This window comes from Phaenicophaeus curvirostris, chromosome 20 (genome assembly GCF_032191515.1).
Source record: "Phaenicophaeus curvirostris isolate KB17595 chromosome 20, BPBGC_Pcur_1.0, whole genome shotgun sequence".
Taxonomy (NCBI): domain Eukaryota; kingdom Metazoa; phylum Chordata; class Aves; order Cuculiformes; family Cuculidae; genus Phaenicophaeus; species Phaenicophaeus curvirostris.
This window is the reverse complement of record NC_091411.1, coordinates 11951823-11973137: the sequence shown is the minus strand read 5'-3', so window position 1 is coordinate 11973137 and position 21315 is coordinate 11951823. Positions and strand designations below refer to the sequence as shown.

The 21315-nt window shown below is 44.7% G+C and overlaps 1 protein-coding gene across 3 annotated transcripts in view; it reads right to left on the bottom strand.

Moving 5' to 3' along the window:
• Positions 1-20015, bottom strand: part of LHX2 (LIM homeobox 2) — a 33272-nt gene extending 13257 nt beyond the window's left edge. Inside the window, exons 1-3 of one of the 3 annotated variants that reach the window (XM_069873376.1) lie at positions 19652-20015; positions 4821-5026; positions 3995-4377 (exon numbers count right to left, since the gene is read on the bottom strand). In XM_069873376.1, coding sequence (XP_069729477.1) covers positions 3995-4377; positions 4821-5020 — 583 coding nt within the window. In that variant the 5' untranslated portion in view covers positions 5021-5026; positions 19652-20015. Of the gene's footprint in view, positions 1-3994; positions 4378-4820; positions 5027-7727; positions 8379-19651 lie in introns of those variants that run through there. The other 2 variants (XM_069873374.1, XM_069873375.1) reach the window with 2 other exon arrangements.
• Positions 20016-21315: the final 1300 nt, after the last annotated feature.

Here is a 21315-nt window from a genome sequence, read left to right as displayed (position 1 = left end):
CCCAGAAAGAAAGCAAACTAATCCTGATTCTGAAAGAGTGATGAAACAAGAGGCACATTTGGTGCCTGCATCAGCTCCCTGTATCCAGGGGCTCAGGAACACACAACCCTTTCCTTCCGTAACAAGAGTCAAGGGGGTGTTTTAACCTTCTGCTGCCTGGAGAGGGAACTTGTGATTAACTAACTGGTCGAGGCAGGGGTGCAGCGCGTTTGCTGTCGGGCAGGAGCGTGTGAAGGACTTTGCGGGATCCACATCCTTGGACGGGACAACAGTGAGCCAGCCCTCCGAACGCAACCTGGGACAGCAAGAGAGGCTTTCTCCCAGGTGAAAGGAGGAGACTTCTGGAGAAGGCAAAAGCCTGAGCTCCTGGGATCAGGAGAGGCGAAGCTGTGGCCCTTGGAGCAGGCGGGGCGCCCCTCGCTGCTTCTGAGGCGCCCGGCAGCCCCGAGAAGAGGGGACCCCGCTGAGCCCCGGGCGCAGAAAGCGCTGCCTAAGCCTCGACACCGCAAGAAGCGCTTCCAGGAGGAGGGAGATAAATCCCGTCTTAAGGAGCGACCGTCTCCGCGCTGAGCCCCGCGGGAGCGGAGAGCCGGGATTAGGAACCCCGGGACAAAAGGGCCGGCGCCCCGCTGCCCCGGGGCTGGGTCCCCCCTCCCCTCGGCGCCTGCGGGGCCGCCCCGGGCACCGGCCGCCGGGCCTTTTCCCCTCAATTAACCGCGGTGAATGGCCGGTGCGGGCGCGGGGAGCCCCGGGGCGCCGCGATTAACCCGGGCGGCCCCGGCCGGGCTGCTCGGCTCCTCCCCGGGGAGCCCGCTCGGAGACGGGGCCGGAGGGAGGGCTGGGGTTTCTCCTAGGGAATCGCTGCTAGACACCCGCTTCTAAGCTCCGGCTGCCGTTTGCTCGCTCGGCAACTGCAGGCACAGGGAAGCTTATTCTCAGCTTTTGCTCCCAGGGGAAATGAGGAGAGAAAGGGAAATTCGCGCTTCAAAACTTTCCCGGCTTCCCTCATTTGTGTTGGCACAGCCCGGCTCGGGGCCCCCGGCGAGCAGCCTCCCGCACCCCCAAACCCTGGTCCCGTCACCCCAAAAGCCCGGTTCCCATCTCTGCAGCCCCCGCGTACCCCCAACCCCCCGACCGGCCTCCGCAGCTCCCCTCCCCGATAAACAGCCCCCTCCGAGCCCCAAAATCCCGGTCCTTGCCCCTGCAGCCCCCTCTTGCACCCAAAAACCCCGCTCCCGGCCTCTGTACCCCCTCACACACCCCCAAAACCCACTCCCCACCTGCCTGGTCCCCTCACTGAAACGCTGCGTGTCTTCCCGCTCGTAAAGGGAGGAAATACTTCTGAATATCCTCGCTGTCTGCACTGACTGGGGGAGGTTTATCAGCCCGTGGTGCCCCAAGCCTGCACAGTAAGCCTGTCATTTTTGAGGGTATTTTAGTGTATTCATCGTTAAAGACAGGCTAGATACAAATGAATAAAATATAGCAGGCTGTGGGAGGTTTGGGGTCTAATTCACAAAGGGAGTATTCAGAATTCCTTACAGGTGCTTCTGTGTTCAGCAAGCTTTCAGCCATTGATTTACTGACCTAAAAAAACCCATCAAACTCCATTCCAACAAGTGAAAGAAGAAATTATGATCACAGGAACACACTTTAAAAAAAAAAAAAGGAAAAAACAGAAAGAAAAGAAAGAGAAAAGAAAGAAAAAGAAATCTTTTTGAAGTTTCAGCATCCTTCTAAGCTATTTTCCACTTGTCAGGCTCCATCCACATCTAAAACCCATCATCCCAGTGCAAAGCGAGCCTCGTTTAAGTAGAGGGAAAAAAAAAAAAAGAGTCAGTCCATTTCGCGTTGGAGATGAATATTTGGTGCAATTTACGAAATAATTCCAGTCTCAACTCTGCTCCCGTTTACAGGTCCCCCTTTTCCCACCGCCTCTGAGTGTGGATTTATTTACACAAAGTATTCTACACAAATTGCCAGCAACAGATCTCCTCAGAGGACGATATTGTGCGTTTCTGAGAAGAAAATGAGAAGTTCCATTAAAAATAAAAAACTATCACACTTTCAGTTTCCCTTTAAAAGGAACAAAATCAAAAGCTTTGCGATAATTTGCTGGTTTGTGAAATTTTCCATCAACGGGCCTGAATTCCAAGATCAATAGCACTTCTTATCGCATAAATTAATCGATTATTGGTTTAGCAAACAGTTAAGTAGATAAACAGTTTAAGCAAAGAAGCCAAAGGTTCCTTAAGGAAGGTCTCCTAAGCTTCAGCTGCTGGCTCTGAGCAAAAATTAAAAGGCCATGAAATCGGAGGGCAATTATTTTGAAAACGAATTTTTAAAAGCAGAGTTAAAGACGGTTTATTTAGGGAGTCAGGGAGCAGTAAGATTTCTCAGGTTGTGCTCCCATCCAGGACAGATGCCGCTGGCTCGGTTTACGGGTCCTTTGAATCTGAACATCTGCCCTGCACAGGGAGACAGCGGAAGGACAATTAAAACCTAATCCCTCCGAAAAGGAGACGTTTTTAAGCGGGCAAGACGCATATTTTATGTGTGTTTTAAAGCTCAGCTGTTACTCGGGAGAACGCTACGTACACCTTTCATCAACCTCCACCACTGGGACCGCTACCGAATTTTGCACCGTTTCCAAATTATTCAGCAATTAGTTAAACCAATCGTAGCTGGCAACGCTGGTCCCGAGGTGCGCTTGCCAGTTAGAGATGCCCCTTTCCTCCCTGCCATTTCCCCGCAAACCGCTCGTCGCTATTGTCGCTCCGGCTCCGGGCGCAAACCCCCCCGGCAGCCCCAAACGAACCGCAGCAAACTTGGCCTTTACCTAACACCCAATCCGGGAAAAAGAAAAATTTAAAAAAAAAAAATAACAAAAAAACCGTTTAAGGTAAATCTATGCCCCGTGGGCCACGGCTGAAGCTGGCGGATCACAAAAGAGAAGGCGCTGGAAAGGCTGGAGAGGGGCAGGGGATGCGCGAGCAGCACAAGGGAAGGGAGCGAGGTTCGTCCCCAGGGTCTGTCGGGACCGCTGAGCGCGCAGCGCAGGGAAACCCGCTCGGAGGCAAACGCACCTCCGCCTGCAATCCCTCTAATACAGCCGAGATCTGAGAATTTCCTTTTGTCCCAACGCTTTTCCCTCTCGCACACGAGGAGCCGTGCTGGGGGGCAGTTACAGGGGCGAGGGGAAGGGGGATTTGAGGGCAGGAGGCTGCTCGAATTCCCTCTCCTGCAGGATTACGGGGCTGTGGTGGGGAGGTTAGACGAGGGAACGCATCACAAAGTTTGAAGCTCCAGCAGAGCCCGGGAGACGGTTTCTGCAGACTGGAGGCTCGCGGCCGCTGCCAGGTCCGCTCCCTTCCTTCTCGCTGCTGTTCTCGGTTAAGAGCAGGGGCTGCGGCCCGGGACAGCGAGGGCTTAAAGAGGGGATGCCGCGAGTTTCCCGACTCTTCTCCGAGTCCCATCTGAGGAACAGAAGCCCAGCCGAAGCTGGAGGCTCCCAAGGGAACCTGCAGCTCTGCCAGTCCCGGCGGGCACCCCAGCCCCGCAGCTCGTCTGGGAACAGCCACTCTCTCACCCCTCCTCCCTCTCCTCCCAGAGCTCTGAGGTGCAAGACCTCAGGACAGGGGCAGAATAATTCACCCATCAGCAGCCTCTGAGTGTAGCTACTAAAGAAAATTCACAGCTCTCTGAAGTGCTAACTTACAATCTCTGGTTTCCAGATTTTATTTCAGGCTGCGCTCCCCCTTCTCCCCCTCCTTAACCAGATGACCTTGATTCAAAACATTTTATTTCCAGCTGAAGTGAAAAATGCTAACATATTAGCTTCTGTAATTGCAGTTTGACAGCACTTGATCTCAATAATTATGCCGCAGCTAAACTATTATTAACGGTTTAAGCTAAAATAAACGGAAATCCCCCTTTGGAAGTGAACAGAAACAAACACTTTGAACTGTTGTGGGGGATGATTGGGGTCTCTTACCTGCGTTGTAGGCTGCCAGATCTGCCCCAGGCCCCGGGCTCTTCCTTTTCCTGGGTCTCCCCTTCTGGACAGTCCCCACGCCGTTGTAATAAGGCAGTCCCAAAGTGTTGGCAGAGCCCGCTCCCAACGCCGGGCCCTTCCCAGCAGCTACATCCGAGTGATTGAAATGCACCTGGTACTCCCCCTGGATGAGAGTCTCGAAATGGAGGCGGCAGTACACCAGATTGTCCTTCATGCCAAAGTGATCGCCGGTGGTCAGCATCTTGTTGCAAGTGGTGCAAGTGAAGCAGTTTAAGTGATATACCAAATCCCTGGCCCTCATGACCATCTCGGAGGCAGAAATCCCCAGGTGACATCTCGCGCATCTCTGCACCGAAAACCTCCTGCAAAACAGAACGGCCAGAGGAGACGGTGAGAGGCGCATCCCCCCCGCCTCCCCCCTTCGTCGGGGCCGCCCGGAGGGCAGCAGAGGGAGAGGGGCTGCGGGGCCCGGGCCGCCTCAGCCGGGACGGCGGCGGGGCTGCTTGGCTCCGGGCAGGGAGCCGGGGGGGCCCCGACCCGCTTCCCACCCCGCGGCCGAGCTCCTTCCCGAGGGCGAGGGGCCGTTCCGGGCCGGGGCCTTTGGTCGTTGCCTTTCCCTCCGCAGCCCAAGAACCCTGGGGACGGGTCGCCTGTTGAAGCCCCCGGCGCCCTCGGTACCCGGTGAGCCCCTCCCGGGAACGCGGAGCCCATCCCCACCACGAGCCTCCGGTGGGAGGTTTGGGAGCCCCACGGGTGCCCCCCAGGACGGGGCTCGGCAGGGTCCCCCCCAGCGGAGGGGCTGTACCTGTAGTAATCCTCCTTGCAGTAGATGCTGCCGTCCTTGCTGAAGCAGGTGAGCTCGGACTCCAGGTTGAGTTTGCACTCGCAGCACTTGAGGCAGCGCATGTGCCACTGTTTATCCACAGCCAGGAGGTAATAGCGGTCGGATATTTTCCCCCCGCAGCCGGCGCAGAGGGCAGCCCGGTCACTGCTGATGGAAGGCATGGTCTGCTGGGGGAAACAATTACAGACCGTTAGCGAGAGGAGAAACTCCTGTGCTGGCTCCCCTCCCCCTGCCCCTGCCCGGCCGGCCCCGGCCTCTCCTCTCCTCCTCTCTCCATCGCGGGGGCTTGGCCGGAGCAGAGGAGCCCCGGTCCCCGCAGTCCCGCAGCATCGCACCTCCCTGGGGTGGGGATCAAACAACAACAACCTGGGGTTTAGGGAAGGCGTCCGGATGAGAGCAGGTTTTTTGTTTGTTTTTCCTTTGTGGATTTTCCAGTCCCATAACAAGTAAAGATGCTGTCCATGAAAAGGCGCAATAAGCAGAGAGTAGGCAAATCGTGTATAGTTAATTCTAAAATTTATTATTCTGGATATACGGAGAGTGGCTGCACAGTTAATGCTCTGTGAGTGCGTGTATGTGGAACGTGTCTGTGTGCGTATTTTCCTAGCTATAAAATTCCGGGTGAATTACGATCAGCCCCCCTAGCAGTCACCGCGCCACAGACCCAGATCTCCCTGCAAGCCGGTTCCAAGCGACACGGATCCGGATCCGCTGTGACCCAAAGCTCTGAGGCACCAGGGAATGAAACCGCCAAGGAGCCGAGCGTTACCAAGTCCGAGGTGCACAATGTTTTATCAGGAAAACGAAATAGTGGGAAACGTACAGGAAAGAAAGCAGGGAAAAAACAACAGAGCACTTTAGATTATGCTGGGATAAACTTGGAAGCAATAAAACTAAATGTAACCCCTATATAATTTAATAGTTTAGTGTCAAATCGCAACCCAATCGAAACCCTGCAAAAAAACCCCAAATACATGCATATTCTGACAACTTCTACCGAAAAAGAAAGAGAAAAAATATCGGAAACCAGTTATGAAGGCTTATTTTTTGTAGCCGACACCCTGAGCGCAGCAGCGGGGGTGGCAGAGCCCGCAGCGCCCGCTCCGCTCGGACTCGCTCTCCCCGTGCACAAAGCCCGCTGAGGGTTTGTTCTTGGGCAACAGAGCCCGGAACACTTTTTTTGTCTTGTTTTTTTTTTTACAGACGTGACAAACACGCAGTTTGTTTTGATGCGGGGAGGTGGGAGAAGTTGTTTGTTTACTTTTACCTTCTCTAGAGCCTTAAGTCCTTGCAAAAGCAAAAAGAAAAGACAGCTAAAGAGGAGAGAATCGCCACAAAACGAAGGTACTTTTTTCAGCATATGCTGGCCTGATTACTTTCACCCAGTACTCGCAGAGATCAGGAAATCCCATCGCTACGAGAACCCCTGTTTGCACTACACCATTACCACTATCAGAACTACATATAAATAAAATCACGGCACTACAGCGGTTTGTTAGCCACACAAGTCACCGAGAGCTTATTTCTTTAAGGCACTAACCGAACTCTGATTAGGGACCGATTTCTATCCAAATTAGTTTCATCTAAATCCACTTCAAATGAAATACGATTTTTCCGTTTTGTTTTTCCAGTGAAAAAAATATTCTGAGACCCAGAAATGGTATTTAAGGATCCAGCATTCTGTCCCACTATTTATTTTATACACGTGTATGCATACACCTTATACAGTGGTATATAAAGGTATCATGCCACAATATTGTATAAGATAATTTGATACTGTTTTATTGTACGGGAAAACATTAACTTTCCCAAAGAAAACCAAACTCATTTAGATTAGAAATCACACTCCCCCCTTACAGCATAAAGTCTCTTTACCAGTATTTCAGGATTAAATACTCTCACTGTCACCTTTAAGTAAATTTCTACATAGCATTAAGAGAGCAAACACATACTAATGAAGTTTAAAAAAACAAGAACAGATATCTTTCTTGCATATACCCATATCAGCTTACAAAGCAGCATTCTAGCAAAATACGGGATCACTTCACTTCAGAATTATCGTTTCTTAACAAAAAAGTAGCACACAAAATATTGAATCAGTTAACACACTTCAGAAATCTCTTCCACTTTGCTAGCTTAACTCTGCTTGGAAGGATGTATCTTTTCATTATCTAAATGCATTAATATACAAGTACTACGCATCACCAGACATAAGATAAAAACTGGTAAAGTTATAAAAATTTCCATCCAGCCTTCTCCCTGAAACACATCTTCTAGTTCCGTTTGCAAACCCAGTGTTCATACATATTACAATTATTTTTAAAAATCATTATTTTAAAGGCACTTGAGTTTGGGTCTGGGGTTTTTTTTTTGTTTTGTTTATAAATGCTACAAAGTCTACCTCAGTATAGACATCCTACCTGAAAAAATAACACAGAATTGGATTCTTTGATGTTTTCGTTTCCATTCTGCAGACAAAAAATTTGCTGTGCCAAAACGTTATCTGCATAAAAGCATACTTTGCCTCTTCCTAAAAACTTTGGAAGGCCGGACAGGCTGGGGGAAGGGAAAGAGTTCTTGGAAGCTACCAAAACGCTGGTCTATCTTTCTATTTTCTCACAAGAGCAGTACCGTTCATTTCACTCAAGCATTACTATTACTACGCATATTATTAATAATTAACAGTTTCATGCCTTTCCCCACGGTTTTAGTTAATCTTTTGGGGTGCCTCTATGCTCAATTTTCTTCTAATTTGGCATTTTGGATGAGTTCCCCCCTCGATCTGTTATTTTAAGGGAAAAGCTGTATCTTTCAGGGGTTTATAACGTTTAGAGGGCTGAATGACTCCCCACTCCTCCGTCCTCCTACCGTTTCGGTCTCTCCCCTGTCTATAGCCGAGCTGATGGCGGGTGCTTCGCTTTTGGTTCTCCGATCCATCTCGTCGATGACCCCGTGCATCTCCGAGCCGGACAGGCTGTGGAAAAGCATCGCTGAGGAAGCGGAGGAGGAGGCCCCGAGCTGCTGCTGCCGCTGACAGTTGTCGGGGTCCCTGCAGGAGCCCAGAACTTGCATTAACCGCAGCCCTCCCCCATGCATCTAGCACGGCCGCCCCGTCTCTCCTCGGGCTCCCAGCTTTTCCCCCGGCAGAGGTGTCCGGAGCGCAGCGCAGGCACCGATCCGAGGTTTCGAGGGGACGGGGTGCAGGAAAGGCGATGGGGACGAGGGAGAGGGGAGAACCGGCGGTGTAAGCTTCGGGGCTCGGTTCTAGTCTGTCGCGCGGCCCCGGCACGTCCCTCTAGGAGGCTTCTTCAGCGCGGGGCTCATCGCCCCAGGTGCGGTCCCAGCCTTTACGCTCTGGCCCGGCCGGCAGCAGGCTGGGCAGGTTTACGGTCGGGAGGGATTAATAAATAATAGAAATATCAAAAAATTTAAACCATCTTCGGTGAGAAATAAATTAAAAAAAAATAACAACAACGACAAGCCCTCCACATCGTACTGTGCGAAACGTCGAGGAGGAAGGCGCGGAGCGGGCGGGGCGCGGGCTGGCGCTGCCGGGGCGGGCGCCCCCCGAGCTCACGGGCCGGGGCGCCGGCGGCTCGGGGGCAACGTTTGCTCCTTCCCCCGCTCCTCCCCCGGCCCGCCCGGGCGCATCGGGAAAAGAAAAAGCCGGGGGAAGGAGTTGGACGGGCACCGGACGGGACGGGCGCTCGGCGGCCCCCCTCTCTCCGTACGGCGGCGCGGGGCCGCGGGGCAACCGGAGCCGGGAGCGGAGCCGCCGCCGCCGCCCTGCGCCCGCCCCGCGCCCTCCGAGCGCCCGCCGCGCGTCTGCAGCCCGGGCCCCGCGCGAGGCTCCGCGCCTTTTCTAGAGCCCCGCTGACATCATGTCCTGCCCCGACGCCATTGGCTGCGCCGCCCCGCGCCGCCGGCATGTGCCGCGCTGCACCGCGCCGCCGGCATGTGCCGGCCGGGATGGCCCCGCATCGCCCCGCAACGCCCCGCATCGCCGGCGTGTGCCGGCCGGGATGGCCCCGCATCGCCCCGCATCGCCCCGCAACGCCCCGCATCGCCGACATGTGCCGGCCGGGATGGCCCCGCGCCACCCCACACCACCCCGCACAGCACCGCTGGCATGTGCTGGGCTGGGATCGCCCCGCACCGCATCGCCAACATGTGCTGGGCTCTGGCCGCACTGCGCTGTGCCCGCTGCTATGTGCTCAGGCTGGCCCTGCATCCACGCTGTGCCCAGGCTCACCGGTATGTGCTCAGGCTGGCACCGCACCCTGCCTGGGCCTGCCAGCACGTGCTTGGGGTGGGAGGCACAGGGCCCGCACCACATCACACCCGCTGCCCGCTGTGCCCTGGCCCACCAGCATGTGCTCGGGCTGGGAGGCATGGGGCCACCACCGGTCACCTGGCCCCGCACCATACCCGTCCTGCTCCCCACTCTCTGAAATCATGACACCTAAACCATTTTGCTATCCAGCAATGCTTATTATCATACAATCATAGAATGATTTGAGTTGGAAGGGACCCACAAGGATCATTGAGTCCAGCTCCCGTCCCTGCATAAAACAGTCCCAACATCCACACCCTGTGTCTGAGGGTGTTGTCCAAATGCTTCTGGAATATCTTCAGGCTTGATGCCGTGACTGCTTCCCTGTGGAGCTGTTCCAGTGCTCCACCACCCTCTGGGGGAAAAACCTATTCATATGAAAAATATTCACCATTAGAATATAATCGTTGGTGTCATTCAAGTTTGTGAGGCTTCCGCTGACCCGAGGGCTCTCCCTGCTCCTGTTTCCAAGCAGACTGGAAGAACCACTGAGGTTGGAAAAGACCTCTAAGCTCATCAAGTCCACCTGTCAGCCCAACACCACTGTGCCTACTACACCATGACAGGAAAGAGTCTCCTCTGAACCTGAGAAGAACTTCAGGAAGTCTCCAGAAAAGACAAAGAGTACACTGGGGAAACTGTTTGGGATGTCTAAATATTTATCCAGGTGATGGGTAGTAAGGAAGGACTAATTAGTATTAAAGATGGCAAACATCACACTTCTGATTATATTAGAAAAGGTAGCACGACGGAAAGTGAACCCGAGAGCACACCTGAGATCACGAGACTCGCTGCTTAATCCACAACTGCAAATCATTACATCACTTAGCGTATTGCTGTTAGCTGCTGTTTTGTGACAGTGATTTGCCTCTTACAGGTTCAGCACAGTTAAGGCTATTTTTGCTAAAACTGGAATGTTTATAGTCAGACTTTGCCAGGTTTACGTGTTCTGTTCTTACAATAATCTAGGCTTTTTATAATCTTTCTGCTGGATTTGCTCTGAGTAGTTAAATACATTTGCATGTCACAGAGGAGAACAAAGTGTCTCCTGTAGAAATGCATATGGAATAGCCATACGACCTCTCAAGAAACCATACAGAATGCAAGCAATTCGGCATCTGTGGGAACTATCCAAAGAAGCCAGGCCTTGGAAACAACAGAAATTCATGTTTTAATTATGATTAGAACTTTAAAATAGAATTAGTGGAGCTATACAGTATTTATCTTGATAAAATAATCTTTCCCTTCCTCTGTTAAATTGTGAGACATTTCAAATACTCTCTGTGACAGGGAGATCTGCCCCCAAGAGCAGAGATGTGGAATATTGCTCACTGGACACCATATATGCCATCATGGAGCACCCTTGTGTTGTGTTGTACTTCAGCAGTTTGCTGTACGCATCCTTACCTACAGCTGCAAACTATACCATCTTTAGATGTTTTAATTCCCTGTCACATAACTGATTACACACATTTTGGAGTTAAGAAAGGTCACATGTTTGTACGCTGTCTGACATTGCTAATTATCAAAAAGATTTTATATATTTAATGGAAATAAACCATGATTTTTTATGTAACAGTGTTGCCTAAGTGGTTGGAAACAATAATACCAATAGCATGTCAAAAAGGTGTGGCGTGACCCCCGGTTCACAGGCTATCTCTGATTATCTTCTTAATGGATATACAAACACAAGAAGACATCCAGCCCTTGCTACCAAAACACAAGGAGAGTAACAGAATGTAAACACAAAGCTGCTAATGTACACACTGACACATGAATGACATTTACATTGTTCAGAATAAAATCCAGGGTATTCTTGAATAATGAGCAACAGAAAAATTGCAATAGCGAAATAATCTTTAGACTCAAACGGAGACTCATCTCAAATTAGTTTTTTCATTTAAAAAAATGGTGCAGCTAGTAATAAAGTCTTTTAACCTGTATTTTGTTATAGGTGACAGGTGAACAAATCACAGGTCTTGAGTTTCTCTTCCCTGCCTCTCTTAGTAACGTCATCTCCAGTACCATCTGCTACCTACCAGACAAACAGACCAACCACATAATGAGGTACCAGCTTCCACCCAGCTACCGTGACTAAATCAGAACAAAAGATTCAACGCCTCCTTCAACAAAGGAACACAAGTCTAAGCTGTCTTTGCTAATTGCTGGGTTTCAGGTTGTCTGTTACAGATTTTAAGGGAGCTACAAACTTCCATCAAATACTTAGAGCTGTTGGATAAAGGTACTAAGAATAAAAGATAAATGGAAGCAAAAGGTAAGAGAGAAGAGAAGAAAGCTTAGAAAATGAGTAACTACTTATGGTAATTTAAAGGCTGTGGAATAATATAAACATGAAAGACCAGGGGGCAGAGTGATTGATATCTCATATGTTTTCGATGCCCCTACGGTTATTAGACTGCGATATATGGGAACATACAATAAACTATGAATTAAAATGTAATTGTAGCTTCAGGCATCTTCTTCATTGTCTGCTGTGGTGTTATGTCTTCATGCACCGTGATTGACAAGGTGTAATTAATCATCTTACTCAGTTGTAAATATGGGCACCCTTCACAGTAGGCATCAGGAAGTGTGTACCAGCAAAGGAAGCAATAGTTGACGCTGATATACCATTAAATCAAAATCAGAACGCTTATATGTTCAGAAATGTGTGTTTGCTGTGACGCTGTTATCATTTATTTCTAAAATACTGTACCAACAGATTTACTTGATTTGCAAGTTAACTACAACATTAACTGGTTTTATTTATTTTGTCTCTTCTTCATTTTTATAGGCAATGATGATGTTCTCCTAAAATGTGAGACAGTTTGCTTCTTGTCAGCAAGTGGAGCTCAGCTCAGCTCTTCATCTCCTGGAATTGCCGGAGACAGACTAACATGCTTCAGACTTAGTTGCTCTATAGACTGACTTGAAACGATTCAGGGAAATTATTGCTCCATTCATTTATCACTTTTTTGCACCTCTTGCACACCGAGTTAGACACTTTGGGTCATTTTAAAGTGAAAGAAAATAATGAAATAATCCGATTAAGCAACACTATTCAGTTTTAAAACAGCAGATTTCTCGCCACAAACGCTATCTCGTAATTGTAAATTAATACATTTTTTTAAGATTTTTTGCAGTATTTGAGGGCAAGAAGGATTTTATATCTGTTTCTTTTTCTAAATGATCACTATACTTATCCAGTTAGTGTAGAAATGGTGTATGAGTCACAGGAAATTTGGTGGTATGCAATTTTTTGACGCACAGAGAGCTGCTGAATGAATAATTGGCAACCTATTTAATGTCCCTTGCTTTAAAGCTGTCTGGTACATTTGGTGTTTAAAAAAATATCTTTCAAAGCTGTTAAATATGTAACAAAAAGAGGTTGCTATCACCATTCTGACATGAACAAAGACATACAGGGAGCTGCCTGAGGTTCTTCCAGTGTGGTATTAATTACAAACACAATAATAAAGCAAAATTTGCAAAGTTCTCAAATTCCGTTTCTTTGCAGTATCAGCTGATGAATGTTTTATAGGAGCATGCAGTAAAACTGTCAGTCCAGGAATCAGCTATTAAATATTAGCTAAGCCAAGCATTTTGGGGAGTGAATGGAATCCGCTGGATCTGTGATTTCCCCCTTTTCCCCTGATGGAACAGGATTTCTGGATGTCTCAGGAGCAAACTGAGCTTAAAACAGCAGCGCACTTTCACAAAGATGATCAACTGAGAATGTGTTTTATTTTGATTCGAAAAACTGTCAATCATCTATTAAAAAAAGACCAAATAATATTATTATATAATACTAGCTAATTGTATTTGTCTGGTAAACCAGGAATATGCAGGAAAGGTAAGCAATGCAGTTTAAAAGGAAAAAAGATTCAGAACGTTCAGCCCAGATGTTGTGCTGCAGTATTTTTGTCACTGGTACAAGAATGGATTTTGGATAAAAATACAAGCATGTATCCATAGATGTGAGAGAAACAAGATGCCCGTGATCTTAGCTGTTTCGGTTTATATAGCCACAGCTATTTAAACAGTTCCAAAACTGCCTCTACGGGTGTCAAAGAGGGAGGGAAATCTTCAACCACATGATCTTCTCTCCAGAGCCCTGTTAAATCCACTGAACTTAAAACAGAACAAGAAGTGTGAGAGATGGGTTTGAACATGTTATGTCAGAAATGTAAAGGTTGGAAGCCTTTTTAGTAACCGATATTAATATTGTATTAAATGTTATAAAAAGATAGGTATTGGAGAGAGGGGCTGGGCTCACGTGCAATTTTGTCAAGGTTTTTATATGCCATTATGATTCCAGATGTATCTATTCCCTGAGGAGAAAAATGAAGTAAAGTTGGCATGTGACGTGTTTTAAGGTGTTTGGCACAGTTTCCCAAAGTGATGACAAAATGTTCATTTTTATTACAGTGAATTGGTAAAAAAAATACAATTCTGAAGGTCAATAGCTGTATATTTATGACATCTTTGGAGTTTAATTTTGGGGAATGCAGATTTTTGGTGGTGTGTTTAGAGATGATTGGCTGACTTGAGCATCTACCATAGTAAATAATTTAAATAGAATAATTTCTACAAAATAGGAAATGGTGATAACTGGTAATTCAGTAAATGTCATGCACAGAATATGGCAAGGATTGCAAAAAATGTCTCTTTGCATCTAGTAGTATAGCTTAGCTGCTTCTTAATATTTAAAATCTATTACTACAGACTATTCCTTTTGCTCTACAGTTAGAGCTCCAGTAAGTGTATGAAGATTCTTTGTAGGAACGCCTTTTTTTGTGTAAATGGACAGATTTTTTTCTAAACAAAGTGGGGAAGGTATTTTTAGTTTGGTGAAAACTATTTTGTCTAAATGCATGTTAAGAGAACAGATAAGGAAGTTCCCTATGTCTGCCCAGCTCCCCTTCTCTCTCCCCTCCAAACCCCTTCTGTGTGTAATAGTATCAGTAATTCCATGCTGACAGCAGGGCACCCAGGGCTACATTACCAGGCAAACACTCTCTCATAAACATTTTACAAGTTCAATATCAGCCAATCCTGGCGGTTCAGAGGCTGCCCTGATTGGGTGGATCACGGATTTGGTAAACATGGCTACAGAACAAAAATAAGGTTTGCAGAGAGAGAGTCCAACAGTACTGCCTCCTTTGAATAATCAGAGGCTAAGAATGTGATTAATTCCATATTATATGAGTAAACTTCCACAGCTCTGTATCCATCTGCAAATATTCAGAGTGATGTACTCAATACATTCCTTTCTGTTCTACAACCACATTTCTTTGTGAATTTAACCACATCAGAAAGCACTCCAGGTTTCTAACACAAATATTAGATTCATTTAATGTAAGGAAGCTTCCTTTATTGGAGGTGATTGGGAACATTTTGTATTTTATAGGTGTATTTAAGAGGTTAGCAGTAGGGGGGAATCGTCTGTGGAAAATCAGTCTACAGCTGAAATGTTTAGATGCAGAAGTGTTGCTGAAATGCCTAATACATTCCCATTCTTTTGTTAAGTAGCTTACAGGACAATTCTCTTAGCTACTAGATACTTCTTTTTTTTAAGTCCAATAACATTTCTCCTTTCTTTCTTATTTTCAGGGGACTATTTGTTGGGGTTTTTTTTTAATTTTACTTTTCTGTATGCAATTAGAAGATTTTACTTCTCAAGGTCTTTATTTTTTTAACTACAATTCTGTTGCTCTTTTCAGTAATCAGCAACTTTATTTCACCTTTAGCACATGCATGAGAAGCACAAGGCCCCTCATTTGCTTGTAAATTATTGATAAAGATTTACAGGTTTCCACAGATTAATTTTCCATGGGGTAATTTTGCTCCAATATAACATAGCTCCAATTAAAGAAAAGAATGCCAAACTTTAAGGTATTTTATAATACAAATTAGAAAGCAATTTTTAAGTCCTCATGTTTATATTTTAAACTACGAATTCTACTTATATTTCAGTATTAAAAAAAAAAAACACAGAGAGTTTGAAAATGAGACTTCTGGTATTTTCCAGATATTGAAACGCGCCTGCCTAATGAAGGCAGATGACTTGCTTACCAGATTTGTTTTAAAGCAGTGCTTTTAGATATTCGTAAATTAAAATGGTGGTGTTCAATGAGATACTTATTGCTGTTTCATTTGATATTTGCAAGATACCTGACCATTTAATATTTATCCTTTATTTCTGCGAGCTGATCTAATTGCACCTCTCTATTTTGCATTTATTTCTCTTTGCAAACACTACATTATTCACTCTCTGTGCTTATTAAACAGTGCCACCTGCACCAAATGAAACAAAGCTTCTCCATCAATCTAGCCCAGCTAAAGAACCCTGACTATATATTATAATTAATTGAAGCTCAATTGAACACTTGAGTCTGAACTAGATACAGTAACCTGAAGAAAACATTAAAAAAATTAGAATGTACTTTAAAGAAATCTTTTAAATGAAAATGTTCACTCAAAACTGAGAACCTAACCTTGTACCAAGCACTCTTCATCATCTCTGCACAGTACCTCAAGTAGCAATTAGCAGGTCCTTTAATTAATTAACTATTCCCTGTACATCACAGGGATTTTTGTGGCACTACCGTCATCCCTCATAAGTGAATACCAAATCCAGTCAATATTTTGTCAGTATAAACCCTTATCTGGACTACCTGAATGCCCACCCCATGTCTCTGAGAAATTATTTCAAACCATGGAAAGCAGGTATGGAAACCAGATGCAAACTTTAATCCTAGCCCAGGGATTAGAATAGAGCAAGCCAGGAATGGAGAAGTGGATGCACAGAATCTTATACGTAAATATTTGCAATAAGAAGAGATCAGATAAAAGCCAAATTGAACTAATGATGATGAGATCTTATAAACATAGTGAAGAAAAATTATATTATAGAAAAGGCTGAATAAATTTCCAGCTATCAAAGTGCCTTGGCTCATGGTGCTGCTTATCTTCAACCCTGTCCACTGTCAGAAGAGCAGATTAATTAAGTGGCAGGTCAGACGCAATAAGGTGAAAGGGCACTGCCAGCCAATCAGTGACATTTTACCAGTTTTATACTTTACAGACTTTTTATATCAGTATAAAGTGTGGCTGATTATTTCCAATATAATTCTCATTTGAGAAAACATTAAGTAATTTTAAGGGAATTAACAACTGAGAATGAAACGCAAAATACATATTGCTGGTTCTAAGATTTACCAAAGATGCAGTATGTAAATTTGTTTATATAAATATGTGTAAGAGATATATGACTGTATGAGGCTACGTGTGTGTGTATGAACATATGTGTGTGTACCCATCTCTCTATTTGTAGACTCAGACACAGACATATGTTATCATATCTTAGAGGCAAATATCTGCAGAAATAATGCTTTGTGTTTAGTAGTTTACTTTAATGTGTAGTAAGTTTATCTTAAGAGATTTCTGTGTTCAGGAAAGCTCTTGTGAATTTATGTAATGTACAGCATAATGAAATGAAATAAAGTATGCCTCAGGATTTTGCAAGCATTATACATTAGCACTCTCATCATGTCTAATATTTTGAATTATGGAACAAACTTTACAGATAATTTTAAACTAATAAATGATATATATGATGATGGACTTGTAGCAACAGACACTGGAAATTTCAAGAAACAAGAAAGGATTATTATTTAAAGAATCTGGGACTTTTGCCAAATGATATAATAATTAAAAACCAACCTGCATTTAATTTGAACTACTCCTGAGGAGTAATACTTATTCAATTACCAAAAGACAGTAACTGCACCTCAGTAAGATCTTCTGATTTGTAAGAGTAACAGGAATTTCCATTTCCACCTTATGGATTCTCTTACATCATTTTTATTGCAACTTCAGTTAAAAACATTTTGGCATAAGCAAAATGTAAGGTAAAATGCAAAGGTCAGCTTATAAGCTATGACTATCTCTGTTTTTGCTGTGCAAATCTGCTCTTATCAATTATTCACTATTCATGTTCTACAAAGACTGTCTTTACATTTTTTAATTAGCACTTACAATTTCACAAAGATAATTAAAAAAGTCAATACTAATCTCTGTACTTGGAGTCCTTATGCCATAATTTACTACACATTTTTTTCCAATAGATCTGGCAAATGAATACTCTATCTTGATACATCAATCTCAAACAAAGGTGGGCTCTGATACAATTTTTCACTGTTCGTTTCCCTGAATCTTTTGGGATATAAAGAATCGTGAACAAATACTTAATAGTCTGATCAATAATCATTGACCGTTTTGAGCCCCTCATACCCTAACAAGCACAGCTTGATCATGTATATTTGATCAGTGTAAAATTCCAAAGCACCTTGATGCAGCAGAGCAAGTCTTTCTGTGGTGTCTGTCTGTTGTTTCAGAAAGTACCTATTTCCCATGATTTAGCTCTACCATTAATGGAAAGTTATTACACATATATTTGATGAAGCTCAAGATCATGATTTTCATCATTACATATCCCCAGTTTTTCATATCAGTGGCAAATATAAACCACTACTCTAACATTTTAGGAGAGGAAACTCTGGATGTGCCTGTGGATTCTATGGACCCCAGAGTGCAAATCTAAAAAGCCCTATCGTTATAAATCTTGCATTCCTGTTAAGTGTTGGCACGCACATGACACTGAGGTGTGTTTATTTTAGTGGAAAAATTGTAGTAAACCCCTTTCCTTTCACATCTTTTTAAATACATGTTCACACGTGTATACAATAAAAAATACACAAGTTCACAGCTGTTTTAGTCCTCAGCCTGATGAATATCATGTAGAGAGATAAAGATCTAAGCCAAAAATATTTACAGTGAAAAATGTATTTGCAGAACTTTATTATTGTTTTAATTCCACATCCAATATTTTTCATACAGGAATTTCAGATTATCATTAAAATATAGCATTGATGCTACATTTGTATAGCTGCCTTTTCTGCTTATAATCATAATGTTTATTCTAACTTTCTGGGCTTATTATTTTAGACAGATATCAGTTTAATTAGCTTAAGCTGTCATACTCTAATAAATACAGACGGGTTGCCTGGTTCGAGAGGAGGAAGGTGGCTGCAGATTTCAGGAGCAGAGACAGCTAATGCTTCATACATTACCATGTAAACAGCAAAAGGACAAAAATAATTACCTGATAAACTTTCAATTTCTGACTGTGCCCTATATGCTTTCTGACCAATTTTTCTACAGAAAATCCTTTCAAATTAGGCAAGTCCTCTAAGTATTTGCAGCATCTGCTGGTTCAGACACCTTCCTTTATGCAGAGTACCATTTTCATATGATAATACATGTAATATGATATAGAATGACAGAATGCATGACAGTTGCCCATAATACATAGAAAGTCACTCAAAGGACAGAAGCGACATTTGGATAATTAGCATCCATTGGGCAGTCAATCATGCGAATAGAAAAAACTGAACAAAACCCACAATGGAGTTAGAAAACAAAAGGGACCCTAGCCAGTCTCAGGATTAACTGCTCTAAAGCGATCTAAATGCTTTTGTATCTAAAGAACTGAGGCTCCCAGGGCTGCCCTGTTCCCCTCTAGATACCCAGGGAACTAATTGTGGCGATCAAAGTTAAAGCATTCTCTCTTCTTTACAGACTGCTAAATACACAGAAAAATTATTTCTCCATTCGTGTTCATTAAACTATTTTAAAGTTAAAAAACTGATGCCACGTTCTTCTGCCAAGTGAAATGAGCTGGAGTATTGAGATTGTCCTGCTTTTTACAGGAACACAACAGCCCTTTTAATTTAAAGTCTCTCTTTGTTTGATTAATATTATTTTGCTGTTGTCCGATCTGCCATCTCTTTCTTTTTGGATAACGAAGGCAATTGTCATTAAAAACTCTTGTGTGAGAAAAAAACTGAAAACAGCTAGGAATAATAATGCTAATAACAAAGCCCATTAACAAAATTAAGCAGGAAAGGTCTCACAATTTCTTCGCGACTGCCACTTTATAAACGAAATAAAATATTTTTTCCCTCAACATATGCAGTTCAGAATATATCCTTCCCCCAGATTAGCTGGAAGATGAGGGCAGCCTCCTTTAAAGCTCCATCTAACAGAAGAGAGAGAGAAAGAGAAGAGATACAGAGAGAGCCCCAGGATGTGGAAAGTCATGAAAATACCTACCCTGGAGACAGTATTCCCATAGGATCCTTTTCATACAAATTCCAACTTGCCTAATGGCCTTAACGAAGGAAATAAAGAGAGAATTCAGAAAGGCCCATGCTGATGGCTCCTGCTGGAAAGTGTGTGGTTTAAGGCATAGCTGCAGCAGTTCTGGGAAGGAAGCGGCTCCGGTCCCCATCAGCCAAGCAGACAGGAATCACTGGGGCGAAATCTTCCCCCTCACACATTTGCAATTGACTTGAAATAACATCACAACACCTTTGGATAATTGACGCCTTCTTACCTTTCGTTGTCCTTTGTAATTAATATTTGTAGATCTAGAGGTTTCTCCCAGCCACAGATAACAGGAAGGTGGAAGGGGTGGGGAGAGAGAGAGTGCGTGTGTGGTGTGTGTGCGTGTGTGTGTGTGGAGAGACAGAGAGCGAGGAAAAGAGAGAGCAGAGAGGCTTTGGTTGTGCGTCTCTGTTTGGGGAACGGTGTGTTGGTGTGTTTGTGTGGATGTGTATCTTGGGCTTTGTAAACCTCTGGAGTTCTAAAGGCAAGACAGAAAGTGAGGAGTGTGCCGAGCTGGATCTCCCTTGTCAGTCGTTATGGAGTTTCAGCAGCAGTGACCTTCAACCCTTTCGCTCTCTGTCAGCCTCCACTTGAGCCCCCTTGCCCAGCTGCTGTGCCAGTGCCAAAATGCAGGGAAGGAAAGAGGGACAGCAGAGGTAAGGAGGCAGAGAGAGATTGAGATCAGAAGGGCTTTTCACCCAGTCAAATGGGCCTCTGGTGACAAATCAATCACGGCCTGTTCAAACCAATGATGCTGCCAGTCTCCGGCTCGCCAACCCCTCCACTGCCTCCCCCGGCTCTGCCTGGCTCTCCTGCCTGACACTCAGCTGATGGCTGGGGCTCCAGTCAGAGCAGGGCTGCTTTTTACAGGTTGATTTGGTCATTAGCGTCATTTCTCCTCTGCCTCCCTCTTGCTCTGTCTTTACTGACCACTTATTTATTTATTAAATATTGAGAACTAATAGTAGTAGAGGGATTGTGACACACAGAAACACTTGTAAATGATACTGCCTCGTTAAAAGTACCCAGATTCATTTATTTATTTGATTTTAAACACTTAGGAAGAGCTACCTGGTTCAATGTAATTAGTAGATCTGATCAATAAAATCAGGGACAAAGAAAGTAGGCCGCCTCACTCTACCTCCTCCTTCCCTTTATTTATTTTATACTAGTAAAACCAGCTTCAGTACTTCTTTTCCACTACACCCATAGGACAGGAATTATTTTTCAATTCTATTTTTTCACAGACATTTGTTAAAATATGAATTTAAAGCTATAAGGTAGATCCTTAGCCGGAAGAAATTTGCATTGCCACTGGAACTCTGGTGTTCCAAGGACTGTATAGTGATAAAGTTGTAAATATGATTGATAAGCAAACAAAAAATGCTACTAAATCATAATAAATGCTGCTTTCAATAATGGCTTTCATCTGAATATCTGAAAATAGTTAAAGAGAGGAACAGTAACAAAAGAAGAGCACTTAAAAGTTTAGGAAGAACAAAGAACACTCTTGCAGGCTTTGTGATCTTGGGGTCTCCATTGTCTGTCTCTTCCCCTCTCCTCTTCTTGCCCCCCCAAGCCCTCATAAAAAGAGGTAAAAAAAGTCAAAATAAGGTCTTAACACAGCATATATCACTCTCTCTCAGTCCTCTCTAACCTTAATCTGTGGAATAAATTCCTTCTACAGACAAAAAAAATGAACATTGCACATTGAGAAAAAGGGAGAAGCCCCTCCTCATCCTCTCTCATCTTTAGTGCCAGCCTCTTAGTTTAGAGACATCTCATCTGTGTAGTCATGGATGTCAGTGTACATTTTTATTAAAAAATTTACATGCTGGCCAGCTGAGAGGAACTGGCCAGTGACAGTGTGCGGGGGGAAGGAATGATGATGGA